Genomic DNA, 17,000 nt, shown 5'->3' on the forward strand with positions numbered 1-17,000 from the left:
CTGAAAGAAAAAGCAACAAGCTCTAAAATACTGAAGCCAGTGTTAATATCACCAACCAATATTGGATCCTGTGCCCAGTGAGGTTCACTTCACAGACTTTCATAGACACTGAGAGTTCCAAGCAGACTGCTCACCTGAGTGGTACTATGGCTGAACTTACCATCTGAATTATATCCTCTAATTTTAAGTGGATGTCATCGTGATCATCTTGGGAAAGGGCCCTAAAAATAAATACAAAGAAGAAAGAACATTCTTCATTGAAAATCAGAAAATGGGCATGCTGGGAATGATGATACAAGATGGTTCTGAGTTCCCTGGTTGGGAAGTATAATAACAGCTCAGGTATGTAAGGCTGTGGGGTAGAACAGACTGCAGTCCTAGAGACAAAAAAAAACCCAGAAAGTCACATGACATGCAAGAGAGCTCATTTAGAATGAGGATCCAGCCTGCTATATACAGTACAAGGTTGTGAATAAAACAGTCAATGTCACAGTTAGCATGAGGGAAGCTGGATGCTGCTCCCCAGGATGGAGAGTGGGACTCATCCATTCTCTAGTAGCACCCACTCTGTAAGCTGTACCCATGGTCCTCCTGTCCACTCACACTCCTCCAGTCCCTTCTCCACACTCCCTGAAGAAGCTGAGGCAGACATCCAATGTATCCTCTTTCCAGATTATGTGGCAAACTGTGAAATAAAATGGGACCGGAGTGGGCAGGTAATTCTTGCCTTCCCAGCTGTGTATGTCACACCTGGTGTTACTCAACTTTCAAAAGCATCTTTCATTTTCTTAGATGAATAATACAAAAGTTAGTTAATACCCAAAATAGGAGGATATTTTATATCCAACAGAAATTCTGAGTCCAGGGGAATGATATATAGTGAGTGGACATTCCATTTAATAACTTTCCATCTGGGCCAAATATTAAGTTTTCCATAATGAAGTTGCAAGCACATGCTGAGAAGTAAGATATTTAAGAGCAGTCCCAAAGCATGTAGCATGTCCATGAGGGAAGCCAGGTTGTTTTTGTTCATTTGTTTGTTTGCTTTTTCTTTTTCTTTGCTGAGCAGGAGGGTTAAAGCTACAAAACTTGTTATTTAATAGTTCTGGAGACCAGAAGTCTAAGGCAGGTCAACTGAGTAATATTCCTGAATTTGGAGGCCTTAGAGAAGACTCTAAACCCTCATTTTGTCCCACCTTCAGGGGCTGCCTGCATTCCTTGGCTTGTAGCCTCTTTGGAGAAAGCCAGTTTGAACAGAAATGATGATGTGTGGTTCTGTTGTTTTAATAGTCAATGGAAATAGTGATTGCAATCCTCAAAAATATCAATCAACTGAGATGGGTTTACTGTGTGCCCATCACATGCCAAATAGGAGCAAAGCACTCGATATACCTATACTATAAACAGTTTCTTCTAACCATTCATTATTCTCCATTTTAAAGGAAAAGAAGGTCAAAGAAAGGAATGTGCCTGAGGTTCTAGACCAGCTATGCTCTCCCTGTGCTTCAAGGAGATGCTTCTCTTGTACAGGCTCTGGAAGACTTGTCTTCAAGGTCCCCCATAAAAAACAACCAGTAAATCTTAATTCCTTCCCCTCCACCTTCCTTCAAGATCCTTGTAGATTACACTAGTGATACTAGGAATAAGCCACATGACTGGGAGCAGAAAGAAAAGAGGCTCTGTGTCTAAAATGAGCAAGATATAAGTTAAAGATGACTTTCTCCAAAGAGAGTTCAACCACAATTAAATGTGATTCCCTGTGTATAGATCATTGTTTCCAATAGAGTCCAGGTTCTTGGAGGGAGGCTTGTGAAGCAGGAAAAACATTATTATTTTTTTGGTCTTTTTGAGACAGGGTCTCCCTGTAGCCCCAGCTGTCCTGGAACTCACTATGTAGACCAGGCTGGCCTTGAACTCACAGAGATGCGCCTGTCTCTGCCTCCCAAGTGCTGGGATTAAAGGCATGTGCCACCACGCCCAGCTGAAAGACATTTTTATTTTTAATTTTATGTGTTTAGGTGTTTTGTCTGTGTGTATATAGTCACATCCTTGTCATGCAATGCCTGTGGAGGTTAGAAGTGGGGATCAGATTCCCCTGGAACTGGAGTTATAGTAGGTTGTTAACCACCATGTTGGGAATTGAACCCAGGTCCTCTGCAAGAGCAACCAGTGCTCTTTACTGCTGAGCCATCTCTCCAGCCCCCAGAAAGACATTCTTTATGAGCCTGGAAATCTTTCTCTTGGCAAGAAATGGTCCAGATGTTAGTTAGCATCAATCAAATACATTTCTCAATGGCCTGGCTTTAACATTGCATGATGTCCTGGGGCTTCGTTGTTCACATTTCCTGACCCTTGTTGAAGCTATTTGGGATACTGAGGTGGGAAGGTCACTTTTCATGACCCTAGCCCATCACAGCTGACCCTCACCATTTCTTTTCATTTTATGGCATGTTAGGTGTCTACAAAAATCTCTATAGTGAATAGATTTTGAAGACTGCTACTTGGCCAACTAGTTGGAAATGTCTGGTTTTGTTTGTTTATTTGTCTGTTTAGCACAGGGCCTTACACTATAGTCCGGACTGGCATGGAATTCACTGTGTAACTCAGGATGGGTTTGGACTCATGGCAATCTTACCTTCACTTCCCAAGTGTTGAGATTACAAGCATGCTGAGCTTTGGAAATGTACATCTTGAGCAAAGGTTTTTATTTACAAACAAAGCAACAGACACTTATAGTAATGATGCATATTAATCAGTAAGTACAGACTCAGGGTGGCTCATCTTAGAAAGCTATTTTTTTTTAATTTTTAATTTTAATTGTGTGTGTGTGTGTCTGTGTGTGTCTGTGTGTCTGTGTGTCTGTGTGTGGGTTTCTGCATGTGAGTGCAGGTGCCTATGGAGGCCAGAAGAGGGTATTGGATCCCCCAGAGCTGGAGTTACAGGCAGTTGTGAGCCACCTGATATGGATGCTGGGAACCAAATTTAGGTCCTCAGGAAGAGCCGCAAGTGCTTTGAACCACTGAGACATCTCTCTAGCCCCAGGCTTTTGCTTCAGTGTATTACTGTAATATATGCTTAAACATATACTTTAGTCTATATCTTACTGTTATATGACTGGAACACATAGAAGTCACTAGTGTTTGAGTACGGTGGTTTGAATGAGAATGTCCGCCATAGATTCCAAGTATCTGGACATGTTTTACCCAGTAGGTAGCACTGTTTGGGAAGGTTATAGGAGGTGCAGCCTTGCAGGCGAAAGCATGTTACTAAGGGAAGGCTTCAAGATATTAGCATATAGCCATGCCCACTTCCAGTCTGGCTCTCTCTGCTTCCTATGCCCGCTTGAAGATGTGATCACTTGGCTTTCTGTCCTGGCTATCTCCTACTGCCATGCCTCCCCTGCCATTATGGATTCTCCCCTGGAACCACAAGCCAAATAAACTCTTCCTTCTATAAGATGCTTTGGTCATGGTGTTTTATCACAGCAGCAGAAAAGTAACTCATACCCTGGACTATGCATAACCATAATATGGTAGGTTTATCCCCCACAGCATCACCTGTATTAATTGGGAGGTCATAACTGTTCCCCTCACATGTCCAGACTTGCTTTTCCCCTCCTGACTCCCGACTCCTGGCTTTGACACCCACACCAGGATCCTGTCCACCCTATTTGTCAGCAGTATAATTAGTCTAATAATTGTGCATTTAATATGAAATATTAATAAACTTAAAAGGAAAAAATGGCTCTACGTTCTGTGAGTGGAAAATTCCTCCTTCAATTATAGAAATGAAAATAGTCTAAACATAGAGCCAAGAGTCATTGGTCTCAGCCCTGATGTTGGTCTATACTTTCTTTGTGTAAGAAAGGTGGTGACCAACTAAGGTCCAGCAGGTTTCATTTGGACCGTATCACCCAAGAGTTATCTGTGCATCTAACAAGAACAGTAATTGCTGTAATAGGAATAACCATAGCTCAGACATTGTGTTAATCTCTTTAAACCATATTAAAACATGTGATCTTCACAACAGGTTTATTTATAAATGCAGAAACTAAAGTTCCAATTTGTTAAGAACTTTGACAGTTTTAGGTGGTTATCAAAGACTGAACCCTGTGACACCTTGCAAAGGTTAGAAAGGGTCCCTGTGCAGTGTCGTACTCCCAGGCCATTTATTAACATGCCTGTTCCTCATTGGCCTTATGTTTTTGCTGTTCAGATCATTATTCAGCAAAGAGAACTGACATGTTTGAGGGTTGATAAATAATAAAAACCTGGAATGATAAATGGGATTCATCTTACATAATAACTCTAGTTAACTGGCTTCTGAGGTCATCTCTTGGTACAAACAGAAGCTCTGAGGAGTGCCAGCAAAGGGGTCTTGAGGAATTAGCCACAGAAAGGCCTCATGTTGGTCAGTTCTGACCATTCTTCCCAATCTGAACATCCTCATTTCCTTCATAGGTATTTAGAAAAATGTCCCTAAGAGTGTAAACTTCCAGAATATAGGTTTAAAATAAAATGTCAGTGATTTTAAATATATAAAGAGTATGAAAAGCTATTTGCATAATAAGAAAAGGGTAACAATCACTCCTAGACATAACCACTCATCTACAGAAACCACTCTCAATGTGACTACATATATATAATTCTAAAATATGAAAACAGACCCGGTATAGGGTCATGGCCTAGGTAAGCTTACTTATATGCTTTCATAGAATAGGAAATATATGGAAGACTCCTAAGTATTTTCTAAGCTGCCCAAACAAACAGTAGGTGGCTGAGAACAACAAAAATGCACAGGACTGTCTCACAGCTCTGGACAGAAATCAGAGGTCAAAGTGTGAGCAGAGGTGTGCTAACTCTGAAGCCCAGAGGGAGCTCTTTCTTGCTTTCCTTAACTTCAGATGACTTGCCAGCAATTCTTGGTGGTCTTTGGCTTGCAGATGCATAACTCCTCTCTCTGCCTCCACCTCCACATGGTATCCTCTGAATCTGTCTGTCTCCTTTGGTTATTGTCTTATACAGACCCAGTCGTATTAGATTAGGGCCTCGCCTTCCTAGATGTCTTCAACTCAACTCTGTATCTACGGTGATGTTATTCACGAAGAAGGCCGTAATTTAAGGCACTGGATGTTAGAGTTTGACCATGTCAGTTTTTCAGTGGGGGATGCAGTTAGTCTTCTAACAGTTCCTATATTATAGTATCTAGCTATGGGATCTTCAGCTAATGGGGGTAAGAAACTTATGGAGCAATTGCTAAAATATCACAACCCAAAATTTGGCATCACTGCATCATGGACTTCCAAAACCATGGTGGACTGAGCTGAATGGATTCCTCTCCATACATGCTTTTAAAAAGATACTGTTATGCCAAGACTCAATGCAACCAAGCTTGTGAGAAAGAAAGGATCTTTTTCAGCGCTGTAAGTGAAGGTAGAACTGGAAACCAGAATGGTAAAGAGGTAACAGGCCCCAACAGATGGATGTGAGGCGAGCTGGGAAGCCATAACTGAAATGTCTGCACACAGCCATTGATGAATGCCTTCTTCATATAGAATAGACTAGGAAAAAATATGCTCCCACCAATTCAAGAAGCATAAAACAGCTTGTTACCTGTGTGGATGCTGGGTGTTATAACTATGGAAAAACACACGTCTCTAATGTGATACCCCGAATTCAAGCTTTCATCATAGAGACATGTAGGGGTCATGCTTTACTCAAGTCCACATAAATATGAAATCTATCTGATATGAAAAGCTTAAGGTAAGTGAAAAGAAAAGTTAGCTAGGACTGATGAAAGAAACTGAGGACAGTGCATTACTACTCTGTGGGAATGTGTCCTCTCTCACAGAAACACTACCATACTCTCCCACAAAGGTAAGCTAATGATACCTAGTTAGCACTCACAGAGGGATTAAAACTTCTCCATAACGCTGACTGGACTCACAGCAGGCGTTCTCAAGGCTTCTTTCCTTTACCGTGTTGCTCTACAGAAACCATTTACCTACACATAGGCGTATACACTCCACACAAGTTATGCTGCCCAGTCCAAAGTCTACCTGGCACAGCTGACTCTAAACTGTCCCCAGGAAAAAGATGATAGATAATACTTTGCTGCTGAGAACACAACTCCTGTTGCCCACAAAATTCTAAGATGTACCTTCTGGTTTGATAGGATCTATTTTCTATGAGCATAGCACAAGTCAGTGACATAATTTAATTAGCACATGTGATCGCTTTACCTCAGGATATTTGATGTGGCTTTCCTTTCTTGGGGAAGAAGGTCTGGGTCTCGCAAAACTTCTTCTAACAAGTTTAGGACATTCATTTTGAGTTCATTGTTGAGTTCAAAATCCTATAAAATAAAATAGAACTTTTAAAATCAGATCACCATTATTCATGATGATTCCCCCTGAGAAGCCAGGTATGGAAAATGAAATGTACGTCCCAGAGCTTCCCACTTCCTGCCCCTCGTGATCCCAGCTTAAATAGTCTGGGTTGGAGCTTTGTTGTTATTTTTCTAACAGGCTCCCCACAAGATGAGAACATACAGCCAAAGCTGAATATTGCTGCTCTTGGGACAGGTGTTGGGCTGGGTCTTTAGCAGACATTACAAGGCTCCAGCAAACTTGTCTAGCTTCTTCTCTCCCACAGTCTCCAACACTCCCCCATCCCGTTGCCAATGCGAACTTGCTCACACTGTATTAAACTCAGCACATTTGCCTGGTTCCTCAGAGAGAGATGTACTTCCCTAGTCTGGAACACTGTCCCCCTCCCCAGGTGGATTCTGATTCATCTCTCAGGTCTAAGGGTTGATAACATTCTCCCTGGAGTCTTCCTTAATTGATGCAGTGGGGTTGGGAGCTTTTCTTCTGTGCTCCCATGGAGCATATAACACTGTTACCATAATTTAGTATGTTATGTTTTAAAGATCAGTTTAGCTGCCTGGTTTCCCAGTGGATCATGAGTAATATTATTAACAAGGACATAGAAGTAGCTTAAGAAAGATTCGTTACAAGAATAAAATGTGTTGTTTGGGTGCAGCTTGAATGCAGATATGCTGAGGTTAGCAGTATCTGAGCATTTATGCCAGTGTCTATGTGGATATACTAAGGGATACAGAATAAACGATACTCAGAAACTGACTGGGCCATGCCAGACTCAGGAGTGAGACCAAAGGGATAGTTAGTGAGCAGAATTAGAAAAACAGGACCATAAAAATGAATAATGTGAATAATTAATATTAATGAAATGAACAGAAAGAACTTTTGAACCCTTATTGATAGAAAGGTAGAAGGAGGATGGTAGGGAGTGGTGGGGAATGGATGGATGGGTGGATGGATGGATATGTAGGTGTAGAGACTGAAAGACTAGTAGATGATAGATGATAGCTAGATAGATGATAGATAGATATAGATAGATTATGATGATAGATAGATAGATAGATAGATAGATGATAGATATAGATAGATGATGATAGATAGATAGATAGATAGATAGATAGATAGATAGATAGATAGATAGATTGCATACACAAGGGGAATAATACACCAAACTGCTCTTCATACATATATAGTACCATTCTACCTAGTAAATTCAAAGAATAAGTGCATCAGAAAACCACCATTTCCAACCAAGTAAGTCATAATTGGTTCAGGCAAGGATCATGGATGGATGCTGAAACGATAGAATAAATGTATTGGGGAACAGAACTGCTGGTCTCAGGAAACTCCTAATGACTACTTATTCAATATGAAGGGAGAACTTGGAGGAAGTCACTCATAGTTGCCAACCACGGTGATGAGTCAGGACACCACCATGCTACCTACTGAAGTTATGCTCTGTGGTGTCATTTCCTTAGCATTTCTGTTCCAAATACAGATCTCTATCTACTTGTTAAGAAGTCTTAAACTATCCTCTTCAAAAATGTTAATGTCATGAAAGGCAAAGAAAATCTGACAAATGGTTTCAGTATAAAGGATACCAAAAAGACAACATTTGTTTGACCTGGAAATCTGGATTAGACCTACGGCAAGGGATGCTTTAGAAAGGCTTTACTGTGACCACTGACAGAAATACAACAGGACCGCAGGACAGGACTACGTACTAGACAAGAGCACTGCACCGGTGTTTAACTTTCCTGGATGGGATGGCAACATTGGTCAGCAGGCAAAGGCTCCCACTATTATGCCTAATGAACTGTGTTTGATCCGGGAGATCCGCATTATGAAAGGAGAGAACCAACTCTATCAAGTTGTTATCTGACCTCCACATGTACACACCCATGTGCATGTGCATGTGGCTCTTGCACTCTTTTATAAAGTGAACGTTTGTGCGACATTCCCTGGCAGATGCTGGGATTGTTAGGGTCTCAGAGATGAGCCAATTGCTGCCAGGTATGCATGAAGGCTCTTACCCTCATAGACATTAGCTTTGCATGAGCAGGCATTAGGTGGTTATTTCACCATACAAATTTGTTATAATTCTTACAATGCATTGTATTATAATAAGTGCATTCTTGCATTACTAACTGTATTATGTTATTATAATTACATTTTTAACACTAAAGAAAGTGATTTTAAGGAACTGACATTCTGAATTCTTTTAAATGGTTGAGGATAACATTGGTAATGGAATTAATCCAATACAGAGAAAAGAGCAAGATTTTACTATATATAGTAAATTAGGGGCAAAATTTCCACAATATCACAAATTGTAAACAATGCAAAGACCTAACTTAATTTGAAGTGAGTATTTTGTGTCTCAGCTCCATGGCCAAATGCATAGGAAGTTATTCTCCATGCTTCATTTTCAGAGTTTGAGACCACTTCTATTTTGGGGGGAAATGAGACATTGGAGTTCGAGGGCAACACAAATGTTACAATCTCTTATGGATATTAGATAATATGTTTCATAAAATTTCACCTAGTTATTATCCAACAGTTTCTCGGTACCAATTTTCCTTTTGAAATATGTGCAAAGCTAAGACAGTAATTTTGCTGTTTTCTTCTTAATTCCATCCTCCCGATTCAAGGTAATGAGGTGCAAACAGTTTATGACCTCTAAATCTGTATGCACTACCAAAAGATTTCTCAACTGTCAGGAGTCCATTTCCTTAATGAATATTTGATATATATTAGTGAGACAACAGAGTCTTTATGTAGCTACGTTGGGGCTCTAATGATGCAGATAATATGATTATCATAAATGGCACGATTAGTGTGAAGGACACTAGCCTTCTGTTCAGACCCAGCTAAGAGCTAATTAGTGGTTTGATTAACTAGCATCCTGGAGCACCTGCTGGGCAACATCCTGGGCTTAATGGGGATTGTTCTGAGGCCCCAGGATGGTGAATGTGGAAGGTCTCCTAGACTCATGGTTGCCCAAGATGCCAAGAGTAAGTGATAGATGTGGGCTCAGCCTAAACAAGTCATTTATATTACTCCCCCAAGGCTCAGAGAACATTGCAGAAGAGGGGAAAGAAAGAATGTGAGGACCAGAAGATAAGGAGGACAGCGAAATCCCATCCTCTAGACACAGCTAATGTAATCACCAGCTCACAGCGGCTATGATTATTTGTGGTGGGCGTGCACAAGACAGGCCTTCCTAACAAATGGCCATGGCTGGGGGAGGAGCTCATGGGCCCTACCCCTTACTGCTGAACCACATCTAGGCTAAGAATGGACTCCGGGAGAGTGGGAGCCACTACCTTCGATATTGCATGCATAGTGAATCCATCAGGCTCCCATGGATACTTTGAATCCCAAGGCCACACAGAAGGCCGTGGTCAAACTCAGAAGAACACAAACAAAACAAAAAGATGCAAACGTGGGGAAGAGATTAGCAGGAAAGGGAGTGTAGTGAGGGGCATGAAGGAGACGAGAGCCAACCAAATGAATTAAATGCATGCATGAAATTGTCAAAGAACAAATTTAATTAATAAAAAAGATATTATATATGATTTGTACAAGAAAAGCTAAATGTGAAATTGTAACAGATTTTAGTGCAACAATCATTGTGTAAACAAATATTTATTATAGAGCTACTTACTAGTAAGGGGTGAAATAAATCTATTGTTTAATAAAACATTCTGAAAAATATTTTAATGTAATTTTACTCTTCTGAGCTCTGGGAAGACTGTCCTGAGGGTACCTTTGAAAGACGGTGAACTCTGCAGATACTGTCCACGCATGCTGCACAGTTATAGCTGGATTTTGTTCTGCTGCTGATGTAGGTGATCTAAACAGATTCTGTGATCACCGAGTATGAACCATAAGAATTTCTTTCTTGATTTTCCTTACATTTGCACAGGATTTTTATCATGAAGTAATCTATGAATTCAGGCCTTCCTCACAGCAGTGTCACAGAGGAGAGAGGGGCCAAGGTCTTGACACCTCCCATAATGCATGAGCCTCTGAGGTTAAGAAGAGATGATCAGAGGAGCTGAGAGTGGATGTGTAAGGAGATGGTGGTACTGTGCCAAGGATACAGGACTACTGTCTGACTCCTGTCATCTGTGCTTCTTAAACGTGAGTCATGGGGGCCCTGATTAGCACCCAAGCTCAGGTTCAGCTATTTGGAGGGGCACTGAGATTCTGCTTTTAACAAGCTCTCCACTGCTGTTGACGCTGCTGCACATTGGAGTTGAAAGACTTTATGCCGCCTTTATTTTACTTTTAAAGTTGATCTGCTGATGTGACACTCATAAGTATCATTTTGTTGTTCATAAGTGCATATAATACAGATTGATCATCAAAAGTTTCTTTTAAAATATAGAATATGCTTAATTAAGAAATATAAAGCAGAACAAAAGACATGCTCCCTATTTAAATTCAGAGATGGATTGTGTCTAAACTGATTGCATTTCATTATAGAATGAAATTTTGGCTGCGTTGTCCACAAGATGGTGCTGCAGTACCTTTGCCAGGTGGCTGCAGTGATTCTGCCTTGATGTCTAGGGCCTTGCTAGGGAACAGGGCTGGACACCTGAGGTAGTCACTGGGGTTATCACAATAATCGTTTTCAGGCGTCCCTCTCTCTGTCCAGTCGCCCCCTATTCAACCCCCCGCCCCGGCCACTGCTGAATTCATGAAACAGGGATATGGATACAGAGAATGAGGTGGGGGGGGATGTTGGGGGCAAAGAGGCCTGGAAATATGAGGTGTCTACCCTTCAGTCTCTGAAAAGGAAACTAGCTTCTATTTCAATGACAACTGTTGAGCAAGTTGGTTATCAAGGTGCTGGGGAGAGAGAGAGAGCACCAAGTCCAGATGGATGGGCAGAAGGGAATATAAATTAACCCAAGAAACCCAGAGCAGAGGCTTGAGAAGACACATGGCAAAGCAGTGGAGGCACCCTGATGCTCTACTGAAGCTTAGAGGAGCAGCAGGTCATGGAGACACAGGTCTGAGAACCACCTGCAGAGAGGCAGCTGGGGGAAGCAGGCTGCTGGTCTCTAGGCACTCGGTGAATGCGTGCTCACAAAGATTGTCAACTGATGGTGTAATGATCCTCAGAAGAGACCAGCTGGTGAGAGGAGGCTAACGATCATAATTCAGACTTGGTGACAGCTTGCCCATGCTAGGTAGCATTTAACCACTTCAAACTGCAGTAACAATCTTTCTTCCCATTTTAAGTACATGAAGTTCTGATACACAGAGTCATCCCAAATCTAGCAGGTAACAAGAAGCAGATGTAAGATTTGGACTCCAGTAGTCCTGGCAAATGCCTGAATTTTCAACAGCTTCACAACGTAGTCCTTCAGAGAGAATCAGCTCTGGGTGTATTAGTAGTGTGGCTGGTATAGGAAAAGCAGGCCAAAATGCTAAAGTGGCTGAGTCTGGGACTATTTTCCACTTATACCCAGGACTCTTCAGACACAGCTTCCAGTCAGAAAACTTAATTTGCATTAATATGATTTAACCACACAACTAAAACGTAATCTGTAAACCAGGCCTGGTGGTACAGACCTATAATGCTAGCTTCTCCAAAGGCGGAAGTGGGAGGATTGCAAGTTCAAGGCCTGCCTTAGCTACAGAGTAAATTCAAAGCCAGCCTAGGTAACTTAAGGAGACCCTTCTTCAAACTAGAAAGTAAAAATAGGACTGCGGCTGTAGCTTGGTGGAAGAGTGTTTGTATAGGATGAACAGGACCTGAGGTTCAGTCCCTGGGACTAGAAAAGAAGGGGAGAAGAAAAAGTCATCTGAGAATCAATCAGTCATATTCTCCAGCACTTTGAAACTAACCCATGTTATAGCTTTGACATTCTAGAAATATCATTCAATCTTTCAGGAGAGCAGTGTAAGGACTGGGTACATGCTACATGTGGCCAAGGGGACTCCAGGATGCTGGGAAAATTTGATTCAGTAGACAATTGGAGGACAAAGAGAATTATGACAGCAATTTCCTCACAGTAATCAGCACAGTGTATTTCTAACAGTGGCTAGAGATTTTTAGAGTGGGATCGTTCAGAGTGGAGCAAATTGGCATGAACCATTTTAAAACCCAGAACAAAAGGTTCATAAAGCAGGTTCTCAGAACGTAGCAGGCTTGAAACTCAGAACCTGGGGCTCAGCTTGGTGTTCAAGAAAATGAAAAACATATCTCTGGTCTCTGCCTTCTTGGACTATACAAGATGAAAACTTTCAATTGTGTTGTAGAGGTCAGTTAGATTCAGGCTATTTCGTGAGTGAGGAAATGGGAAAATGCTAGTAATCACCTCATGACACAGTCTTGGGACATGTCTCTGGAGTCCTCATCATAATGAATTAGAGGTAGTGTGCTTCTAAACCAGTGATGCTTTCTACTTAGGGAACAGGGACCTTTGTCTAACTCACAGCCCACCAGCTTTGTGCAGTCCAGGACAGCTATGAATGAGGCCCAACACAAACTGTAAGCTTATTTAAAATAGTATGAGTTTTTTTTTCTTTTTTAGACCTTGATTGCACAGTTCTTGAGCATGAACTTTATAGATGACAAGGTTGTGTTACAATGTCAAAAGGCTGAATTCTCCTGGTAGAACTTTAATATTGAAATTCAGGCCCAGGAGAGATTGTCCTGGCTAAAAGCTGGGGATGGGAGCCCCTGACGGCATCTACTCACTTTGCCCTAGCCCTGTCACCTCTGGCTTGCCAGCATTCATATTACCTCTGGGTAGCAATGACTCTGCACCAGAAACAGCAGGGTATTCTAGAATCTCCCATTTTGCATTTCCCATATCAAAAGAATATAAAGGTCTCTTTTGTTTGTACTATGGGAAAACTTGCTGATGGAAATCACAAGGAAGGGCAATAAATTTGGAATTGGATCCTACAAAGCAATACTGCAGTCATTCTAAACTTCCCATGCATGGTCAAAACTTACTAGTCATTCATTCCTAATCAGGTTCTTGAAACAATAAAGAGGATCACAACATATAGGGAACCTATGCTTGACTATCACCTGGGAACTACAAGTTCAGGTATGTTGGGCTGGAGAGGTGGCTCAGCAGTTAAGAGCACTGACTGCTCTTGCAGAGGACACAGGTTCAGTTCCAAGCACCCAGGTGGTGGCTAATAACTGACCCTAACTCTAGTACTCAGGGGTCTGACACCCTCTTCTAGCATCCACTATCACTAAATGCACTTGGTACACTTACATGGAGGCCAAACACTCATACATATAAAATAAAAATAAATAGATCCAAAAAATTAAATTTCAGGTACTAAACTCTGAACACAATTAAGTCTCAAATTTGTTAAATAGGGCCTTGTTCCTGTCTGCCGCACAAATATTTCTTGAAAGAATGAGCCAAAGACCAGGAGGACTGTACTTGACTTGAAGACAGGTGGGAATAAGGTGTCTAGTTCTTAAGCTGATGGTTTGGGGAATTCGTTTAGCAGATGTGAAATGGAAAGCTACAAGGAGAAGGGACAGGACAAAGTACAGATGATAAGCTAAAGCAAAAATACTAGGTAGAGGCAGATGGAAGCAAAGGATACCCATTCATCAAAAAGGAAAGTATTAATTTAACCATTTTCTGATAAATTACTCTGATTTTGAATAACTTACTAAAATTTAGCCTCAGCCCAATTGAGCTTATTAGAATTTTGAAATACTGCCCCATAACCCTGAAATCAGCTCCCAAGGTTATTTATTTAGTCAAGTTAAAATTTAGTCAAGTTAAAAACCATGGTATCAAGAAGAGAGAGAGAGAGAGAGAGACAGAGACAGACAGAGAGACAGGAAAGACAGAAGGGAGAGAGAGACAGACAGAGACACAGAAAAGACAGGAGAGGAAGAGAAAAAGAGAGACAGAGAGACAAGAAAGACAGAGAGGGAATAAATAGATGAGAGAGAGAGAGAGAGAGAGAGAGAGAGAGAGAGAGAGAGAGGCTGTGTTTTCTATTAGGTTCCATTAGGTTTCTGGATTGGTGGTTAATGTAAATAGATCAGAGCTTTCAAGACAATGACAAACACTGAAGGGAGAAAGAAAAGTCTGGAAGGACCTACTTTTAACCCTAACATCTACATTTTTAAAATAGTGCCACATGTCAGTACAATTATCTTTATGTTTAATTCTAATATAAACCTTAGAAAAGTACCAGAAGTGGTCTATGGAGGTAAAAAGGCTGAAGTAAAAAGTTGCCAAGCAAATCACATCATTTCTTTTGCTCAGGGGAGACATTCTTCAGCTCATAGGAACATGGCAGATGAAGTATCATTGACATCACTCCAAGGACAGACTTTGGGCAAAGAGACTAGGAGCCCAGGCTTGTTACATCTGGGAGCAGGGAGAGAGGAGAGGAACAGAAAAAGAAATGCAGCAGATGAGGCCAACTGGAGTGCCGAGCATCCAGGAGAGGCAGTTGTGTGAAGTTGGCTCCCGGTGTCCTCCGGCTATTCTGCAGTGGTGAGAGCCCTGATACAGGCCTGTCTCACCAAATGAAGGCCAATGACATCACAGTGCACATCTGGCCATCATTCCCCATGCTGAGGATATGGCTGCATGCCATAGTCTTCAGCCATATTCCCAGGGTTCAAGAGTGATCATGAGAGTGAAGGGATATCAACAAGGAACAGAAAACCGACCCTTCCCCATGAAAATTCATCAGAAAATAATCACGGAGAAGCGGTTTCACAGTAGTTACAGTCCATGTGGTGTTCTTGTTGTGTTCTCTGTCAATGAGATTCATCCACAAAAGGTGAAGGAATCTTAGTAGTTCTAGAAGGAAAACTAATGTTCTGTTCTGGCCACTAAAGAGAAGAGAAAGTAAGTCCTACCAAGGACACTGTTTTTTTTTTTTTAAAAAAAACAACATGAATCTAGTTTATGTCAACTTAATGAATCCTGCTGTAAATGTCTTATCAAATACAAAGAAAAACCTTGAGAACTTAAGGGGAGTTTAAAGGGTAAAAGTAGAGTTATATAAAAGATAAAGAAAAATTTAGTACATAATTAAGGGAACTAGGATTTTTTTTTTAATTTGATTGGTTGTCCGGAGAAGGGAAAAAAAAGCAGAGAATGGAAGTCTATCCTTGGGGTTTTTAGAAAAGGTTTTATATTTACATTTTAAGATTTTTGTATAGTTTGTGTGTGTGGGTATGTGCACATGAATGTGTTGCCTGGAGAAGTCAGAGAGGACATTGGATCCCTTGGAGCTGGAGTTACAGGAGGTTGTGAGCCACCCAACATGGGCGCTATGAACTCAACTTGGGTCTTCTGCAAGAGCAGTATGAGCTTTTAACCTCTGAGCCATCTTTCCAGCCTATCTTCAGGACTAACACACACACACACACACACACACACACACACACACACACACACACACACACACACACACATACACACACACACGTGTGCAAAGGAAGGAAGGAAGGAAAACTTATACTTCTCAGATAATGGTTGCATTTAATATTTTTCAGTCTGACAAAATAATTCAGTTGCATAAGAACCACATAAAGATCACTTTGTCAGTGTCACAGGTAATAAAGTAAGCAAGCTAATGTCAGAACGCAGACTCTGTTCAAGTGTTCAGGCTTCTTTCCTCACGGGGTCCATTTTGACCCAGAGATCTTTAAGAACTAAAAGGAAATGTGATAGCCCTGGCTCCCACCCAGAAGGCAAGAGAGGAAATGTAGGGATCCTGTCACAGCAGAATCCAATGCCAAAGGAATCAAGTTTAGAATCAGCCTGTAAGTCTAGAAACCTGACAGACCAAGAGAATCAACGTTGCTGGTCCATTTCAATTAGACAGAACACACTCTATTTTATGTTGATTCCTGTTGTGGGAAATGTGAGCTTGTGAACAAATACTGCTTTATACTGTAGGCATCTAGGATCTCTCAGTTAAGATATGCATAGGTTAACAGGATGGACAACCAGAAGTGAATGGACACCAATTAACAAGGTGAAGCCCACATAGGAATATGTATGGCCTACTAGTCATCTTCCATGTCAGACTGTGTGAAAGCATTTGCAAGGCTTATACAGTAGAAAACAAACTGGATATTAAAACGAATTATTTCATTGCCACTAGCATCTCATATTGAGACTAAATTTTGTCTTCTTGGTCCTGGTATCCCTATGAGCTCCCACTGCTAGGGACAGACAGACTCAAGAGCTTTGTTGTACTTTGATACTCTTGAGTACTGAGGCAACTTCTAACCCACCTATTAGGTAGTTCACAGCCAGGTAGCACAGGTGGAAAACCTGGCACTGCCCTTTGCTTTCCATGTGATGACAAGGAAACTATTGAAGCTAAGCTTCAGTGTCCCCTTCTTGTCAGGATAATGACCAGATCCCCCTTCCTCTGAAGGGTACAAAAGGCAGTAAGTGACATACAACTGAAAACTGCTCAGAACAGTGCTGACATAAAGGAAGTGAAAGGCAGCATTTGGATCTTTTCCTAAAATTATGAAGCTGTTATACAGAATCCATTATCACAGAGAAAACTACCATCTAAGTGAAGAATGAAGTCTATATAAAAGACTGTTCCCCATATCATTACTAAAACAAGAGCA

The 17,000-nt window shown here is 41.2% G+C and overlaps 1 protein-coding gene across 7 annotated transcripts in view; it reads right to left on the reverse strand.

Moving 5' to 3' along the window:
- Positions 1-17,000, reverse strand: part of Rasgrf2 (Ras protein specific guanine nucleotide releasing factor 2) — a 260,937-nt gene that overhangs the window by 19,894 nt on the left and 224,043 nt on the right. For all 7 annotated transcript variants that reach the window (XM_029556207.1, XM_029556206.1, XM_029556209.1 and 4 more), the window contains 2 exons: positions 6,242-6,354; positions 161-221 (listed from right to left, as the gene is read on the reverse strand). In XM_029556207.1, the coding sequence (XP_029412067.1) occupies positions 161-221; positions 6,242-6,354 (174 nt within the window). The remainder of the gene's footprint in view (positions 1-160; positions 222-6,241; positions 6,355-17,000) is intronic.

The sequence above is a fragment of the Nannospalax galili genome, unplaced genomic scaffold (genome assembly GCF_000622305.1).
Source record: "Nannospalax galili isolate Female #2095 unplaced genomic scaffold, S.galili_v1.0 scaffold45, whole genome shotgun sequence".
Taxonomy (NCBI): domain Eukaryota; kingdom Metazoa; phylum Chordata; class Mammalia; order Rodentia; family Spalacidae; genus Nannospalax; species Nannospalax galili.